Below are 19,852 nucleotides of genomic sequence, written 5' to 3' on the forward strand. Positions count from 1 at the left end.
AGGAAAGTTTAACACGTAAGGCTGCATGCATATAATATACACTATATTTAATAATTTTGGTTCAAGCATAACTTGATCTCACCAAAAGGTCTCCTTTATTTTTTAAATTATAATTTTCATGTTGGTGGTTGGGAGGTCAACTTGTGTAAGTTGCATCATCTTGGCTATTTGAGTTCTGTCCATCTCTAACCAGCTAGCCTTGATCAGGCTAGTTAATATTAACTACTTTCTAAAATATTTGAGTTGAATCCTGATAAGTAAAATTTGGGGTCATACGTCCAAAATATGTAATGGTATTAATGGGCTGGCCCTGATTGAAAGTCTTGCCCAAAACGATCCGGTGTTGGCACTTGGGCTAAACATAGTGGAACGAAATAACAATTTAACCTCTTAAGTTTTGGGCTTCTTCATGTTACATCTCCAAACACTTGATCTAGAAGGATCACTAGACTCGATGTGGCGATATGGACCAGTTTGGCCACTACGAGTACTCAAGAGGATCACCAAATTCGATGTTGAATACTTTGGTCACTACAAGTATTCAGAAGGATCATTATACTCGATGTGGAACACTTTGACCACTACGAGTATTTAAAAAGATCACCAGACTCGATTTGGAACACTTTGACTACTACGAGTGGGGCTGGATAGGAGCGAGATCCGCCATATCGAGAAGCCGAGTTGCAGCCAAACTTTCGGAGGCTATAACTTGGTCATACGATACTCGGATCTTTTTTTTGAAATTAAGTATCTTTTCAAGACTATAATTAGGAGGTTGAATTGGGATGAAATTTCACTGTTAGACTCCAAAACGGGCCAGTCAAATTGAAAGTTTTTTTTCGACTATGACTTTGATCGGACGTAACTCTCTATCCGATTAGAATTAGGCGGAGCGACAGAAGGCAGAGTTGATGTAGAAGTCGAGATCTACCTTCTAGAGAGTTTTATCTTTTTCCTATTAGAGATGCTTATTTTAGAAAAAAGAGTTCTACTAGAATTAGGAAGAGGATTTTAACCCAATTATATTAGGATGGACCCACATTATAAATAAAGGTTATGTACCTCATTTTTTAAGAATCAATTAAAAAAAAGAAACTTAAAGCCCTACCTTCGAGATTCTTCTATTTTCTTCTTTTTTTTGAAAGAGATTCGAGTGAAGCGGCTTGAAGGAAATCTTTCTTCTTCCTAATCAGATCAAGTATGGTTGCTAGTTCTACCTCGATGGATGACGAGATGATGAAACAGCTCCCACAACTAGAAAATAAGATAACCTAACTCACCGAGATCATGTCTCAATTGTCGACACCTTCAACACAAGCACCAACAACTCTATCTTCGAACAAAACCAAGCAATTCAGCCATGAGGCAAGGAAGCAAGCGTTTTTCTATTTTCAGTTCTGATTTAGCAGTAGCTAAATCTCCTAAACAATGGAAGCTCTGATTCAGGAGGATCATCGGACTTGATGTAGACCGCTTTGGCCACTACGAATATTCAAGAGGATCACCAGACTCGATGTAAACCACTTTGGCCACTACGAGAAGAGTTGAATAGGGTCCAGGAGCAAGATCCGCTACATCAAAAAATCGAGTCACAAGCCAAACTCTCGGAGACTACAACTTGGTCATACGATACTCAATTGAAATGATCTTTTTTTTGAAATTGGGTATCTTTTCGAGATATATAACTAGGAGATTGAATTGAGATGAAATTCCACCATTAGACCCCAAAACAAGCTAATCAAACCAAAAGTTTTCTTTTGGGGTAAGAATTTGACCGGGCGTAGCTCTCTATCTGATAAGAATCCGGCGAAGCGAAGAAGGTAGAGTTGATGTAGAAGTCAAAATCTACCTCTTCAGAATTTTTACGTTTTTTCTACTAGAGATGTCCATCATAGGAAAGAAAGTTCTTAGGAACAGAAATCCAACCCAAATTATGTTAGGACGAACCCCACATTATAAATAGAGGCTATGTACCTCATTTTTTTAAGAATTAATGAAAGAAAAGGAGACTTAAGGCACTTTCGCGATTCCTTCTATCTTCTTCTACTTTTTTTTCCAAGAAATTCGAGTTGAGCGAGTTGAAGAAAATCTTTCTTCTTTCCGATCGAATCACCACTTTACTACCGAAACTTTAGCACCAACTCTTTGGCTAATACCCAACCTTCTCATCAATGAAGAGCCCCCCATCACCCCATTCTCTTCTCCTACTCTCTCTCTCTCTCTCTCTCTCTCTCTCTCTTGCATGGTGGTGGATCTAGGGCCAGAAGCTGAATGTGGAGCAAATGGAGCTCAGTGAAGAGCCTAATGTGGTTAAGAAAGGGAATGTGAAAAGGAGGAAGAAGGAGGTGCGAAGGACTTCTTGGAGGAGGAAAAGGCAGTTATTTTGAAACCTATGTTTCTTTTGTTTTTATCAATTTTGTAGAGTGTATATGTTTGTAAAAATCCAACCCAAAAGCTTAAGCTGGGTGGATGGACCTATGATTATATAAGCACCATTAGAGTTCTTAACCTATCTGAGACTATTCTATTTTTCTTTTTAAAGAAAAAAATTAGCAATTTTTAATACTTACCAATGAAACCAAATGCAGCCTTCCTTTTTGATATTTTGATGATGAAAAATAAAAAAGAGCACAAATTTGATGGAGGTCGGCTTAGACTAAATCTAAGATCATCGGTTCAATTGTTTACTTAAGCAAAATGCTTTCAGCTTTTGTACAAGTGACTAGACAAAAAAATAGATAATAATGGATTGTTTGGCTTATTAGTTTGTCAACCAATTCTTAGAACGATGTATTTTATTACTTTATATACCAAGTACAATTTTGATGTTGTAGACCTCAGTATTTGATAGTGGGATGAAAAATAGTAAAATTTTAGGTCCTGAATTTGGAAAAAAATTACTTGAATAAAACTTACAACATTCATGTTTATCTCCTCTACTAATTTTCTTTCTTGTTCTTGTTAAGAGACTGGAAAAATTTTTAGCTCGTAAAGAATGCTTCTCCACAAGACAATATGCCCCTTTCGAGTAGATTGATCAACTTAGAAATTAATTATGATCCTTTCACAGCTCAATCAGCTTCCAAAAGATGCAGGATTCTCTGTGGTGCGCATTTTGCACTGCAAAAAGTGATAAAGTTCTGAATGGTCACCACATCATCCGATCATGGAGATGGATAGCTATCAAACAAGGCATAGTATACAGTATGCAAAATGTGGCATGCATGGCACACAATGTACCCTCTGTTTGATAGCCGTCCATCTTTGTGATCAAATAACATGGCATCCAAACTCCTTCCAAAAACCCTCTGATTATCTGAAAATGTGGATGGAGCTAAGATTCTATTCAATGTAATCATCTAATATAACTTAGTGAGTTATCACTCAATATATCAGTCTGAAATATGATAACCCACCGCCCCCCCCAACCCTAATTGAACATTCTGAGAACAATATTAGTTACAAGGAATTAGTTATATAGATCATGAGTTACCAAGGCAAGCACTCCTTTTCATCAATCAAATACTTCCAGCAATCCTCTCAATCTCTTCTAAGAGGCGCTCCTTTTCTTCCATCAGGTCCTCATTTTGCTTTTGAAGCTCTTCGATTTGTTTGGTTTGCTCGGAATCCTTCCTGAAAACGGGACCAAACATTACCCAATCAATAAACCAAAGGGATTTTACTTTGAGTATGGATTTAAACAAACACTATGAAGAAATCAAAGAAATTTAGATGTACATGATAGTGTTATGGTCAGTTTTTTTTTTTTGTGTGTGAAATGAAGGGAGAGGTAATTTTTTTCATTGTGACATGGCAACTTTACATTGATGATGTTTTATTATATTACACCAGTGCCTTAATTCATGGGTGCGATACTTTTTTGCATTATTTTTCTTGTTCCAAGTAACATGATATTGGTTTTGACATGGCTGAAGTTTATGAGAAAGATCTTGAAAAGCTTGAACTTACAAAAGTGGTGGCCCTAAGTACGAATTCTTAGTAAATGAGGATCCAAAAAACCAATCTCAAATAGTAGCCATAAAACTCGATGGTTGTGGATTTATAACATGGTATTGGAATTCTTCCAAAGATTTTCATGAGAATTTCAAGGTCAACAATTTAAGTTTGATTCTTATTCATTTGTGTCTTCCATCAACAGCTTTACCCTATGAATCCACACCTTTTATGGAGATAATTTACAAATGTATGCTGGACATAGTGGTCTCCTACAAACTTAATAAATGCTAGACACAACATGAGGATCAACTTTAGTGAAAAAAATACACAAATGATTCCTACATAATTGTGCTTACCTATTCATGAAAGACAAATTAAGTTTGAGTGATCGCACTTCCTTCTCAAGATTTTCACAGCGCTTAAGAACTGCCTGCATATCTGATGGTAATGTTGGAGCTGCGTTTCTTTCCTTTGCTTCCGCCATTCTAAACAACCAAGAGAGCAATCAAGATTACAGCTCACCTAAACACCTATACACATCCATAATAATAGCAATGGTAATTGGCATGTACATAAATGCAGAGACATATGCTGGTGACTTGAGTTTAGGATTGAAGGTTCATGATCTAAAATGAACCTCTTACCATTTTGGATTGACATATTATGTGGGGAAAGAGATAATTTCAGAATTATTCTTAACTACTTGCTGCACAATTGGGTTTTCGAAAATTTAGAACTTTTTCCAATTGGGAAACATGCAGTAGTAGGTTGGGTACTACACATGCAATCCCAATATCAACTCGATGGCAATGTCAAGAGTTGAAAGGTAGATTTTTCCTTACGGGCAAACACATGCTATGTCTCGTTTGTTCTGGATCTAGGTGATGCCTTTGGAAACTTTTGTACAAAACAACAAAAGCAGTGTTTTTTTTGACCCTCAAAATGGGCATGTCTCACATAATTTCTATTCTCGTGGAACAAATATTAGCTAAGAAAGATAACCTTGAACCTTGTCTGGCCCTTATCCACTGTCCGCACAACAGAGATGCGAAGAAAACGATACTGGAGGACTCTTACACCACTTGTCTGATGAACTTCAGAATCAGGACTGGAAGGTCTTGACTCCTAAAAACCCGTCCCCTTTCTTTTGATTAGGAGAAAGTACCAAATTTGAAAGATCTGCACATACAAACTTCTTGGACAAATCACTAAGCCAGAACTAGGTTTAAAGACTTCCATTCCTTATGCAAACTCCAATTAACAGAATGGAAACAAACTAATAGAATGTCTTAAGGTTATTTTTCCCTAATATTAGGGAACAACACCTTTTTTTTTATTGATTTTTTTGAAAAAATCTCTGCAAGAAAAGGCATGCATCACTCAAGAGAATATAAATGCTAAGCTGGTACACAATGGTAAAAACTCTACAATTTTATCCTGGTAAAATTAGAGCTGAGCCCACCATACAGGCTATCATACATAATATTGGCAACCAAAAAGCAAAAAGAGATTCAGTTGTTCATTCTTCTGCTATAATTATTTATCATGTAAGACACCAAAGGGGACTGGGTGATGTTTGTGCATGTGAACTAGTAGTGTGTCAAGCTATTCATGACAAGGACTTAAAATCTGGTTATAATGTTTCTGTGCTTAAAAGATCATAGACATTTAGAGAGACAAAGTAAAATATATTTAAGATTCATCAGAGCACACATTCAAGTTATATATTACATACTTGCGTGAGCGCTCGACCCTGCGTTTCTTTGTGGGGTCCCCTTTGTCCACTGCATAACTTCTGAAAGTTAGGGAATATGATATAGCACTAGAAACAAATTAAGTGATGCTTTCAGAATAAGAAATTCTATATACAGAATTTAATTGCAGAACTATCTTCATTACCTTTAAAATATGTGAAAATAATGCAGAATAAAAGCCTCATTGACTATGTTTCAAAAGGACAAGTTTCAGATTAAGGGTTTCATAGAAAGGATGATATAAGAAAGAAGATAAACATGAATCCAATCAAACAGCAACGAAATGACGGGTCCACATTGTACAAAGTGATTTTACTATGTTATAGATGTGAAATATGGATCTATAAGTTTGCATAACTGAGCATTTGATAAGTTTACCTGAACCCGCTGATGATACAGATCCCATCCGAACTAGACTCCCTCTCTGCCAGAAAGCAAAATGGTAGAGCAGGAAAACTCTTGAAAACCATCCTTTTTAGAAAATATAATTGCATTCACAGTTTCAGATCTTAAAAGTCAACTAATAGCATACCTTCCTTTCATCTTTTATATTATTTTCAAAAATCCTTTCCCCACATTCTGCATACAGAAAGAAAGATTCATTACTGATTATATCTACAGGTGATTCTCCAGTTTATGTTTAAACCATTAAAACATATAAGAAACTGATACAGCTATTTTCTTCTCCTGAGAGGTGAAAGGAATTACAATCTCACATATCCAGCAGAAGATTCACAAAATCGATATACCCCTTTTAGTTCACTGATAAACATGCAACGGATGCTTTTTATGCATAGAACATAGTTTTATGAAATTATACAATCGAGCCACTAATATGGCCATCAAAGTTTACTTTTTGTCAACATTTCATAATGAAAAATGACATAAAAATAAAAAAGAACAAGTTTAACAGATAATTGTTTTTTTGAACTCCCATTGTACTACAGATATTCAAGCTTCAGATCAGGACCATATTACCATATCACCAGTTCATATTCTATCTATTTTTATATATTATGGCTAGAATATGGTCCTAGTAGATTACTGGAATTTTCTTTCATTCTTCACTGCCAATGTAAGATACCCTAGCAAGGGATCATTAACTATCAGCCAACCTTGCAATGAGAAAACAGATTCTAATATCACCCTATAACAATGTAGCTAGTTAAGGAAAGCTAAACCTAATATCTCGTATTTCTAAAGGTCTAAGATAATGGTTCAAGCATTGAACTTTTTTGCCCATTACTTTGCTAGAAAACCAAAGCTTAGTAGTTCTGCAGTAATTTCTTTATGAATTCCAAAAATGAATCCTTTGCAGCTAGCTGAATATCTATCTTCCAAGAAATGGTAAAAGGTTCTATGATTATTAGAACATATAGGCAGATACCACATGGTCATGCAGCTTGGAATTCCCAAGGTGTTAGCACCTATTTCTATTTATATGGCAATCCTATTTGTGATGAAATGCAACAGACTCAGAGATGAATAAAATGCTCATCATATACCAAAACTATCATTAACTATAAATACAAGTATTTCTAAGGTTAGAAAACAAGCCAGTCCTAGCTTGCATTAGATGGCGTATTTATGTATCAGGTCCAGACGAAAATCATCAAACCTAAAAGGAAGACAACAGAAGCAAGTACGGATTTAAAAAATAACATTGATATATTCAGGGAAATATACTTTTTTTCGGGAAGCAAACAAGTAGTATGCTGAAAGTGAAAGTAGTGATATTTTACCTTTGCACAATACATAAACAGTTGAAATGATTGCATAACATTGTTATGTTTGAAAAGCGATCAATTGAGGAAATATTGGTACCTCAGAGTCCACATTTCAGAAAAAAAGGAACAAACCTTTGGCCTTAATCCCATGGTTTGGAGTTCCATTACCAACATGTTTTCTGGAACTCTCACAAACTGATGTAGTCTGTCCTGAATGGGCAGGACCATCACATACATCAAAACCAGTTGAAAATGTAGGTGCAGCAGCAGATGATCCACTTTGTGAAGGTTCTTGAGACATTGTCCCCATCTGAACCTGGCTTGTTTGAGTAACAAATCCTTCCATGTTTAGTTCTATAGACCTCTCAGCTGTTGGCAAGTTCCCTGAACCTTGCATTTGGACAGAGGATACCAGTTGAAAGTTGCTGGATTGTCCAAGAACCTGATTTGCTGCATCTTGATTAGAACTCAAATTGGCAGGAACTTGTTGAGCACTATAAAACCCAAAAGAACTTCCTTCTAGGTTTTCTTTGTTGGCTTGGTTGCCAAGTTTTTTGCGTTCCAGTGTGCCCTTAAGCATGCTGACAACAGAAGAAACTGCATCTACAGTTGCCTTTGGAGGAGCATCAAGCGGAGATGTGGATGAATTGGATGGAGACATGAAATTCAGCAGTTGATTTGACATCTCATCCACTGAGATGCCACACAAATTACTGGTGCTCATAAATTCTTGTTTCATTCTGTCGGCACCTTGTCCTGCAGCATTATTTGGATTTTCTGCAACTGCTGGCTTCTGCATATTTTGCATAGCAGCATACCTCTTCCTGAGAGAGATTTCCAAGTTTTCCTTTAGGACATGTCTCAACCATAAAATGAGACATGTAAGCTAACATCTCTATGAAAATTCAAAAGGTACCCCCTGTTATAATTTTTAATTAAGCTTACATGTAACAATATTGAGATTGTACCAGAAACAGTTTAAATGCTCTGCAGAGGGCACCTAAAAAATAAGAAATTTTTGGCTTACTAGCTTTAACTTGAATATAAGCTCCTCAGTGCGAATTGTCTATCACAGAAATCACATAGGCTGCCTACTGCCAGAACAGTTGGAGATTTCTGAAAAAAGAAAAACATGCCTTCTTTGGACATTTGTCTAGATCTTTGGTAGGTGGCTAAACATATGTTAAAGAAGCAAATTCAAATCCTTAGGCTAAGGCTGACTATCCCAATAGAAATTTTAACATGGAGGGTTCTCTTACTAAGCTTATTTGCCTGGTATAAGCTTTGAAGAGAACTTAACAAATAAGAAAAGTTGATTATGATTATCAATTAGCTCACTTCACAATCCACTTAATTATTTAATTAATGGCCCTTTCTTCCAAGCATACACAACATGAGCATACCAGTTAGGTAGAAGAGATGTGCAGTTCAACAGCAGGTCATGCATTGAAACAACAAACATTTTTATCAGCAAAACGCAAATGGAGAAAATCCAATACGAATCTCAATGATTTTTTTTTTTTGGATTGAGCATGACTTTTTTTCTAGTAATCTCATATGCGGATCTAAAATACATACCGTAGCTCAGAAGAGCGACTTCTAGTCATTGGTTGAGAACTTTGAAACCATGCCTGAATCAAATGCATCCAACTTTTCAATGTAGTTTTTTTTTTAATATCAGTATGTCCTTATTTTAAGATTGTAGAAAAACCTAACCTTTGCCAAATACAAGTTACTAGCTTGCATTCCTTGCTCTGCTGCAAACCTGATCAAATGAAAAAAGGTTTTAGTCACCACACAAAGAAGAGTAGCATAGCTCTAACTTTGTATTTATCAATTATAGTTGAACCATCTGAAAGCCCTTAATGGAATTGAGAATTTTAGTCATCGATACACCAATTAAAATAGACACATTATATAAAGGAAAATTGATGATAAAGCTATCATCCTTCCAAAACTATATTAATCACAGCACCTAGACCTATAGTCAAGGTGTTACTGTTTGGCATTGTTCATGCTACAGTACTGTGAATAGAGATACCCAATTAAAGCTTTTCCTTTCCTTGCTTTTCTTTTTCTTATTTGTGAAAACGAATACAATCCCAAGATTGAAGGAATCCAAGACTCCAAAATAGGAAGGAATAGAAGTCAGTTGGCTTTGTAAGTGGACTTCATTAGGTGTCCAAAACATGATACATGAGATATCGTTGAGATTCAAGAAACGACTGGTAAGCTTCTCTTCTGTCCCTCCTCCTCCTCTCTTAGTTCTAATTCTACTCCTAATTTTTTCCTTCCTTATTTTTCTTCTCTATTTGCTGGTTTATCTGCACTACAGAATAATTTCTGCACGATATTAAAATCATATTGCTCATCCTTCTCAGTTTTGTTCATTAATTTACTGCTGTTATTCTTCCTAATTGCTAAATTCCTTTATAGCTGAATCAATTTTGTGCCAAAATCAAAGCTTGATCCGATGCAGAATACTTTATTTTATTCTCCTTGGAACTGAATACCAATTTCAGTCCTAAGATCACCTAGTTGGACATCCTCATAGCCCCAGAAATCATTGGGATAGTTTTGAAACATCCCAAAAACCCTAGGGAAGCAAGACAAACTCTCTCATTCCACTTTAATTAGGATCAGGTTTAAGTCTGCCTTTTTTCTCTGTCCAGGACAGCAAAAACCTAAACCTTCAAAATCATAAGAAACTTTATTACTGTTGGGCTAACATTTCTCAGATGCAGCTCTAAGCCTAGCATCATTATGTTCTCTATTTACCAACAATACGAATTCCAATGTCTCAATCCTATCAATCCTCCGAACTAGTTTCAAAGTTGAATGGTTGGGAGTATGCACTCCCCAATCTACCAAGCCCACATCCTGCAACTTTCTCCCCAATGATCCCCCACTCATTTCAAATTTAAATGGTTTGGAAGTACTTTCTCTCTAGTCTACCAAATCCCAAATCCCAAGGTTGCATATATATATATATATGCCACATGTCCAGGCTGCTAATCACCATCAAAAGTCAATATGAGCCCTTGATGCAAAAACCAATTGTAAACTTAAGCCATTCATGCTAAATTAAATGATCAGACACATTTGCATGTTGCTAATTCTAGTTTATGTAAATGCAACCACAATAAGTAATGAAAAAGAAAAAAGAATGAGCCATTTATAAAAGGCATGTAAGCTTAATCATTTTCAAAGTCATTTGCAGAATCAATGGAAAGTTCTGCAAAGCCTACACTTTGAAAAGCTACAATAATATGCATCCAGTGACAATACTAATTACCAGCTTTAAACATGAAAAATTTCTGTAGTCAGAAGTCCAGAACAATATGACAAGTTTTGAGTCCAACCAAATGGGGCTTGATTTAAGCAATAATCAAAAGGAGGAAGAAGAAGAAGAAGAAGAAGCACTTGACAGACACACAAATTACAGTTGAAATACCCAATGATGCACTTATAATATTATAAAAGTAAGGTTTTGAGTCATGCAGGACTTACTTCCTGCTACCAATTTCATGACAAGCTAGTAAATAAAAGGTTTTGATAACAATTGTGAAATGAACAATTGCATCATATATTAGTTCTCAAAAAATTGTGTCAAATGTTCAATACCATCTGAAAATAGAATTCCATTTTCAATAAAAAACTTCACATATTGTTTATCTAAACCCAGAGTAAGAGTGGCTATTGTTTCATTGATTAGTTGATAACTACAATTTATAATATTAAGTTGCTCTGTCGAAGACCACCCACAGACTATCTTTATAGAAGTGAAATAACCACCTGAGAGAATGTTGTGAAAGGTCATTCAAATGTTCATCAGCCTTGCTTAAATTTTGCTGAGATGAGTTGTCATTGCTAGTTTTCTTTTGAACTGCAACTCCATTTTGTTGGCTTGAAAGAACACCAAGTTCTGTTGATATTCTGCAAATTGCATGACTCAGAGGCTGAAGTCAAGGAGCATTTCAATATAAGAACAGCACAAGATTTTCATTGAAGGGGAATGAAATGATTATTCAGCATAGATAATAAGAGGTATGACATGTTGGAAATTAAAGCTATGGATGCAAATTCATATAACAAAGACAAATAATCAAAAATAAATAAATGAATAAGAATAGAATGAGTAAGAAAAACTTAGCTATACACGCATGCAAGGTTCGCCGGACCGGTACCGAACCCTGTACCGGTGCCGCACTAGTACAGGCATACCGAGTGTCGGTACAGTACGGTATGCGGTACGCCAGGCGTATCGACATTGGCGTACCGATACCGGTACCCATCGGTATGGGTACGGTACGTCTGGTACCGACCGGTACAGCATACCATGCACGCATGCGAAATGGCATTGTTCTTAAAGGTAGATTTCGCGTTCCACAGTATTAATGACTCAACACAAAGGGTCTCAATGCGTCTACCCTCCAGGATTCAACTATAGTAGCACCTTTGTAAGGATGCGGACCCAACTACGAAGATTTGAGTGAATTGCTTATGGTTGCTTCTTGCCTCAAAAATCACACGTAATAGTATTTTGCAGAAAAGGGAAGAGAAAAATAGAGGGGTGTTTTTCAAAGAAGAGAGAAACAGAAAGGTCTTTTTCAAAAAAGGGAAGAGAAACAGATAAATCTATATGTCTGGATGAGAAGGGATGTCATGTATTTATAGAGGAATCCTTTACAGCTAGTCTGGTCAATCAGTCAACAGTAACGACCATTCAGTCCAATGGTCCTGACCATCCAAATATCCAATGGTAAAATTTTCAATGGGCATGGCATATAATGGTTAGTTTCAGAAGGATAAAAAGAAGGAAGTGAAGGTGTTTTGAAGCACCTAAAACAACAACAGCCAACATGGCACAGTGGCACACCAAAAATGAGTCCCTACAGCGGGAAAATAACAATCTTGTACTTTAGTTAGAGAAAAATCAGGTTATAGTGAAGTTTATATAGATTTTATATAAGGAGGACATGTTTAAAAGTGTAATAAGACCAACTAAATTATAGAACTTAGTGTCAGCGATAATAGAGATCCAAAAGTTGAATGCACTGGAGATGGAGATGATGATATTTCGATAAACAAAAGATGTAGTTAAAATTGAGGACCAAGAAAGCCTAACCACGCATTGACAAAAACAAAGTTCAGTGGAATCCAGATCTCCTAAATAGAAGACAGTCTAGATTGAGTCTTCTAAAAAGAGGCAAAGGGAAGATTTGAAGGAGGCTTGGGTGATGAAGGGGATTAAAGTTATGCTCTCATTCTGAAGTTAATGCATTTTTTGGCACAGGACAAAATCATTAAAGTTTGGAATAGGCTATTTGGTTTTGGTAGGTGTTTACATTTTATGGCATAATTTTTTTCACATACAGGCTCTTCGGAAACAATGCAAATATGTACTGTTGGAGGGAAAAAATTTTCCATGCAAGGATTTGGCTGCCAATGTGGTTTATGACTCAAATACATATGAAATTTGAAAGAAAGCATGATTGCTATGACAAAACAAGCATTTGATTTAGCAGAAAAAAAATTACTAGTGAAAAAGATATTGCTCATATTTTGCTCATAATTTTTTCACATGATAAAATCATCTTTTTTGTAAAAGGATGGGTTGCATTCTAGGACTAGTTATTACCAAATACTAGTAAAATATCTCACAGATAGCTCTGTAAATATATGACACCTAAAAGCATCAGAATTCACAGATCCAATTATCAGGAAAACAGAAAACCAGATTCTAAAGTCCAGAACTATTCCATGCTTTATAGTTTTCTATGTTTGGAACACTAAAAACAAGATTTATTAAGAAATAAAGATGAATCAAAAAAACTAAACTGGCATCTGTGTACGTGTTTCATGATACTTTGCCATGAATAGAAAAGGATAACAAAACAGTTGCATTTAACTGAATATAGTCACTAACTATATTGCATGACAATTGACAAAGCCTAGAAATTTTTTTACTCATTTCTGGAGACATTTACCTATGACTTTTTATTGTTTAGATGTGTCAGTAAAGTAATATAATTAAATCAATACATTCCATATCGAAAATGACTTGCAAACTTTTCCGACATTACATATAGCAATCAATGTCGTTGCCATGCCATCAATCAGGAAATATAATAGCTGATATTGTCCATATACTTCCCTTTGTGTATTTCTATACATATTCTGTTTCCATTGCTAGAAATTAAACTCATCGAAAGCTTGTGGTTACATCAGATGCATACTATTATCCTTTCATGCTATTTCCTGTGTTACATGGACATTCATTTCCAGCTCCTATAATCCATTTTGGATGCATAGTCAAATTGGATATGTGTTAGACATACTTATCATTTTTTTTTTGATTGTATCTCCTGAAAATTGATAGAGAGTTGGAGTCCAACAGTGAATCTGACCCACTATAATAATGTTAACAATGACATTTTGTTGTCTATAGAGATTGGTCAAGAATGTGGATATAAAAATAACTCTATAATTTAACCTTTTCTAAAACCATTAAGCTAACTGGAAGTCCTGATGAGAACCATTGGAAGACCTTAACAAATAATATCCTTCAACTACCATATCTAATTTAAATATATATTATTTAAAAACTTAAAAATTATTTTTTCTATGTATCCTTATTTCTCCTTCCTCTTGCTGAGCTAGACACATGGAAGCATGTCCAAATTCGATTCTCGTTTCTGTGTCCATGCTACAGTGCCTACTTCATGTTATAAGATTAAGTAGGATTGTTTTACCCAATTCATGACAGTGTTTTCCAGCTTTGCTATAAAATATCTGGAAGAGTTTGCTTAAGTTATATGCGATGATAAGCTTGTTGATTAGCAAGCATACTTTCATCTAGAAAAGAAAAACTCGATTCCAGTTACTAAACTTATCTAACATACACCATATTATAATTGAAGGGTATAATTAAGGGACATTAACCATATTGGGAATAAAACCACACACTATTGACTCACCTCCGAGATGCTTGCCGAGTACGATGAGCTATGCTTGTGGAGCTGGAGCCAGGAATCTGCAAGGATCAAGTAAACATATGCTCATAGTAGTGCTAGATCACACAACAAACTAATGATCAGAGTTTCAGATAGTACTATAAGAAGCTTAACGCCAAGGAATAGCATAAGTACGTTGATCTTCCGAGTTTAACAATCTTCAATCTATTAAACATGAGCATGTAACTTCCTCAATAATCTGTCAAGAATTTTACATGCAAAACAACCAATAGTGCTTCTGATGTCTCTTGCATCCATGCATTTTTTAGTCCTTTCCATTGTATACAGTATAAAAAAACGTTAGTGTCCATAAAATTATGATGAAATTTAACATACATACCTCTGCATGCATGCATGGAGTATGTAAGCATATGTATAGACACAGTTAGGGCTGCAAATGGGTCGGGTCGACCTGTGACCCGACCCGACCCGCATAAGACCCGACCCGACCCGAATTTTAGGATCCGCAGGTTGACCTGACCCGACCCGACCCGAATTTTAGGACCTGTGGGGCCGGGTCGGGTCCTAAATTTGGACCTGTTCTATTTTTCGGGTTGAGTCGGGTCCTCTTAATCTCGACCCGGTTCTGACCCGACCCATTTTTTTTGCTTGATGTTATTTACTATTATATAGTAAAACTTTGAATATAAAAATACATAGACCCGGACCCGACCCAACCCGAATGACCCGTCAGGTCAAAATTTATAGGCATGGACCCGACCCGACCTGACCCGATTTTGAACCGGGTCGGGTTTAGGTCCAAAATTAGGACTCGAACAAGAAATCGGGTCGGATTGGAGTCACTCAGGATCCGACCGGACCCATTTGCAGCCCTAGACACAGTAGAACACAATTTTTTCATTTTCTTTTTGTATCTTATTTTGTTCTCCCGCTTCTGATTATATCACATACTTCTACTAATAAGTTGTGATGCACGACTGCTCCAAACATATGCAACCAGATTCTAGGGCAAACAGCACTCACAATGGCAGTTCTATGCACCTATATTGACCCCTCTAAGGTCTGGGCTTGGTCTTTTCCCTTCCCTATCATAATTTTTCTACTAATGACTAGAACAAAATGAAAAAAATGCTTTGATTTATCTTCTACCAAAATCAACAAGTCATGTCCGCTAGTTCTATAACTGGAGAAAAGAACAATGCAGAAAATTGACTAATGACAAGCATACTGCTAGCAAACATATTTACTCTCTGCACCATACTCCTTGATGAAAAATTCTTAGTTTAACAGCTGCAAGTACTAACTCGTTCACAACCTTGAAGCAAGATCAACAAATATATTAATATTACAAGCTAATTATCTGATGAATTTCCTTTATTTGGCTCATTCTTTGACAAATGGCCCCTCAAAAACCAGTCTGGTTTACAACCAACTCCATGAACAATCACCACCGGGAGAATTATATAGAAAATTATGAATACAAGATCCATCCTCAACTAAGTACCTTCAATTTCAGAAAATATAAGATCATAAAATGGTTTTGAAATAATTATGTAAGAAACAGACAAAACATCAGAGTTAAATCTAGAAGACAGACACAGATTGCAAACCACTGTAGTGGCACGAACTCAGACAAAGGTAATTCTAAAAAAATAACCAAAGCAAGCAAATAACGATTCTAAATGCTTTTATCAGGCATTTGTTTTTTCCTGCATACTGGCTTCCCAAAGAATGAATTTTGTTTCTTTTGGCATTCTTTCTCTTGTTACAATTTCCTTTCAATCGTTTTTAACTGTACTCTCTTGGAAGTGCAAAGTTCCCATAAAAAAGGCATTTAAAGAAATTTTTAGCCACTACATTCCATATTCTTTACACACTAATTTGTCAGGCCAATCAATTACCAGTAACTCTCGCTCATTTTTTTCTCTTCAATTTTTTTGAGATAGAGAGAGAAGTTTTTACTCTCACTTTGATCACAAGAATTTATTTTCATTTCCATCCTGCATGAACAACTCAGAAAAAGTTTGTCGCATAGATAAAATAGAAAAAGAGGGAACTTTCTATTATGAGCATAACATTCTTATCCTTTAAACTTTTATTCTGGTTTTTCTTGCAGATCAGAACCAGAAGAGGAAAGAAAGAAAAGGTTAGCAGTTCTTGCCTCTCCATTCATCAGCCAAGTGTTGAAAAGCTCCTCGCTGTCTCCTCGAAAGGGCTGCGAGATGTTCTTAAACCCCAGCATCTCCATACTCGGTGCTGAAACTTCAATTGGATTCTCCATCATGGACTTCAGAAAGATCTCCTCACTAGAATTTCTAAACAAGTCTGAGAACCCCCTCCCCTCCATCTCCAAGAATCCCTTCACTGTGTCCCCACTCTGAGATGTCTGACCTTGCAAAGAATTACTCAATAACCTCTTCTCACTTCATCCCCGTTCATATGCCCCTCCCATCCATTTCTTTACATTTTTCCATAGAAACTACAATGCTGAACTCTCTGAACAACAAAATTTAATCCAATACAGAGAAACCTAATGGACTGTGTAAAGGCCGAGAAAGTATATACTTGATAATCTAATCAAAAAATTGAATGTATTCAAAACAAAGGTATATCACTGAGCTTCACACTCGAACAGGAAATTTAAGTCAACTCACCAGACACCATAGGATTTTTCTTCTAAGGAATCCAAAAACTGGAATTGGGTACAACAATGTCCAGAACAAACTTGTATCACTAAACTTCACCTCCGAAATGGAGAACTAGTTCATATCAAGACATCCTATCGGCTTATATATGGACAACAAAAGATCTCAACTTGACTCCTCTAAACTGAAAACAAGGTATCAGTATTCGAAACCAAACTTATATTAGCGAACCCAGCATACCCAAAAGGAGAACACCCAAGATTTCTCTCGGATTCGACACAAAGAAAACCCGAGCAGAAGAATCAAAAGCCTCGGACACCGAATTTGAGTGGGAGAAAAATGAAATCTGGAATGATCGTATGCTAAAGGTGTGAACACCCTAATATATTATCGCACTGAATTGTATTAAAAATAGTGCAGAGAATGGAATCTTCGAACAGGCCTATGCTTAGATTCCTAGACGGTGCGTTGTCGTTTTCTTCAAATAAACAGAGAAATTTACAGAAACTAGGTCTTGTTGGTGTTGGCCTGTCGGGAGTAAATTTGACTCTTGATGGATCAAAAAAAAGAAAGAAAGAAAGAAGTAGAGAATATTGGAATAAAGCAGTAGATTCGAATACGATAGATTAAATATGAGTTCTTTCGCTTAAAAAATTATATGCGACATAATCTAAAAAATGGCGGGGTGGTGGAATTTGTGTAACCTGCGTGACGGCAGCCATGAAAGGAACCTTGGTACTTATAATTGAGAGCAGCTGCGTTGAGCATTTTATAACATGGCCCCTAACTTTTGCCTTTATTTTCTATTTGACGCATCATTTAAGCCAATCTGAAGAATGTTGGAGCCTTTCCTATCTTACAAACAATAAGAGTTACCAATTAAGTAAAAATTTAAAAGCAAGCCCATCTCGGTAAGTAATAAGCGATTTTTTTTTCTTTTTTTGGACCAATGACATAAGTAGTGATCTTGGTAACTCTATCTTGTGTTAAGTGCCGACATATCCAAATTATACCCTATCATGTATCTTAGAGAGGTGGCTCGGATTAATTATGCGACCTTGGCACTTCGTTGGCTATTCCAACAAACATAAACCCATTTCGCCAAATTTTTTACCCTAAAATGGACCTAAGCCAAGTTTTGCCCTTCAACCACTGCCGATGGCGACAAGTCATGGTGACGAGCCGGCATGGTCCCATTTAAACAATCTTCTCTCTAGTTTTATGAGGTAATTACAAATAACTAAAACTTGCATGGGTTGCCATCTGAACTTCAATGTGGCGCCGGCATCATCACCAAAATTAAATTGCTAATTTAAAACTATCTATAATTATAATACTTTTTTATCGATTGATGATGGAAGAGAGGACAACAGAAAGTGAGCTCCATTTGAGTTATTGGTATGTCTTCTGTCACGCTAGTCAAACCAGTTAGTCTGATGGCCTACCTAATGGACAAGGACATCTTTAAGATATAAGATGATAGAGTTGTTTGCCTTGCAAATGATAGTGGTTGTTTGAAAGAGCTTAAATTATATATTTCAAAAGGTAAGAGATATGTTTTTTCACCTGAAGTCGGCCTTTGACCGGGGGAATTTCAATCTCCATGCTATGTAACATTTCCAGAATTTTGACAATCCAAAATAATTAGTTTACGTTCCGTCCTATTAGCAACAGACATGTTCTTTCAGCATTGATCTTAGTGTCCTGTATGCAAGCATGGATTAATATAAACAAATAAGTATCTTTCCTCACCAAAACCATTATAACCAAAGCTCTACTCTATTTAGGCGAGATTTCTAGCCGCTTTGACCAGCTTTCCTGGAGGAAGATTGATCCCATACACATGCATGCACGAGAAAAAGAATAACTCATCCTATGGGTTTGTATGCAATCATGGATTAATTAAAGGGTAAATTATAGAGGCACCCCTTCGCGGCTTCACCTTTTCGCGATTTGCACTTACACCCAAAAAGTTAAATTTTTTTCAATTATATCCTAAAAGTTACGAATTGGTGGCAATGTGCCCCAACCTTCCGCCAGAGTTCTACCCCGTTAATAGCGAGCGAGAAATTACTAATTTATCCTCTTATTTTAAAATCCAATTCGAGGGAAAAACTCTCCGACACCCCACCAATTCACTAATCCCTAATCCATATCTACCATATTTTCTTCCTCTATATCGGCCATGCATTAGAGCTACCCCTCGCCTTCCTCCTCCCTTTTGGCCAGGTGCCTGATGTACAACCATCTCAGCCTAACTAATCCCTCCTCCAACATCTTCGTTCATTCTCATTTTCTCTTGCTACCTAACCATGCAGCCCAAAAGAGGGCTGAATTGGGCTTTTCGAAAACTTACAAGTAATGCAGCAGAATTAAAAGCCTGATAAATGAATATTGATATTGGCAAATGAGTAATAAGTAGATATAAAAGAAATTAATGCAAGCAAATCAAACAATGCAAAAATACAAAATTTATGGTGGTTCGGTGCCAACCCTGCACCTACGTTCCCTCTCCAAGACTTTCTTATTGGGAATTTTACTATAATCTTTCCGGAATTATGGTTTGATTATTTTACACGGGCTCGCGATGAACCCAGTTGATTTTTTACATACAATTAATCAAAATCCACACTGATTATTTTACTCGGGCTCACATTTAACCCAATTTATTTTTTCATGCAATTAACCAAAACCTCCACCGAGCCTAACTCAGGCTCAACACTATCCAATTCAAAATTTGGATGGACCTTTTTTCAAATTTCAGTCCCTGAAACTTGTTACGACATAGTATA

The 19,852-nt window shown here is 36.3% G+C and overlaps 1 protein-coding gene across 1 annotated transcript; it reads right to left on the reverse strand.

Annotated features, from left to right (window-relative positions):
* Positions 1-3,312: 3,312 nt before the first annotated feature.
* Positions 3,313-17,660, reverse strand: LOC103708056 (protein CYCLOPS-like). Its single transcript, XM_088705493.2, has 11 exons — positions 16,577-17,660; positions 14,419-14,474; positions 11,234-11,374; positions 9,155-9,203; positions 9,017-9,069; positions 7,571-8,262; positions 6,244-6,290; positions 6,090-6,135; positions 5,693-5,741; positions 4,314-4,442; positions 3,313-3,633 (listed from the first exon to the last, which is right to left on the reverse strand). Exons 1-11 carry the CDS (start codon positions 16,760-16,762, stop codon positions 3,519-3,521), a joined length of 1,563 nt encoding a protein of 520 aa, XP_088561619.1. The 5' UTR covers positions 16,763-17,660; the 3' UTR covers positions 3,313-3,518.
* Between the last annotated feature and the right edge of the window lie 2,192 nt (positions 17,661-19,852).

The sequence above is a fragment of the Phoenix dactylifera genome, chromosome 10 (assembly GCF_051530095.1).
Source record: "Phoenix dactylifera cultivar Ajwa chromosome 10, Ajwa_hap1_PhDact_Kaust_v1.1, whole genome shotgun sequence".
In the NCBI taxonomy this organism is placed as follows: domain Eukaryota; kingdom Viridiplantae; phylum Streptophyta; class Magnoliopsida; order Arecales; family Arecaceae; genus Phoenix; species Phoenix dactylifera.

What these genes read in the sequence shown, in the direction of transcription:
- LOC103708056 (XM_088705493.2), bottom strand. Translation starts at nt 16,762, where the DNA reads ATGGAGGGGAGGGGGTTCTCAGACTTGTTTAGAAATTCTAGTGAGGAG. An exon ending in CCATGGGATTAAGGCCAAAG is followed by an intron (nt 6,291 to 7,570) that starts GTTTGTTCCTTT and finishes TTCTGTATGCAG; the next exon opens with AATGTGGGGAAAGGATTTTT. An exon ending in TGTATCATCAGCGGGTTCAG is followed by an intron (nt 5,742 to 6,089) that starts GTAAACTTATCA and finishes GAAGTTATGCAG; the next exon opens with TGGACAAAGGGGACCCCACA.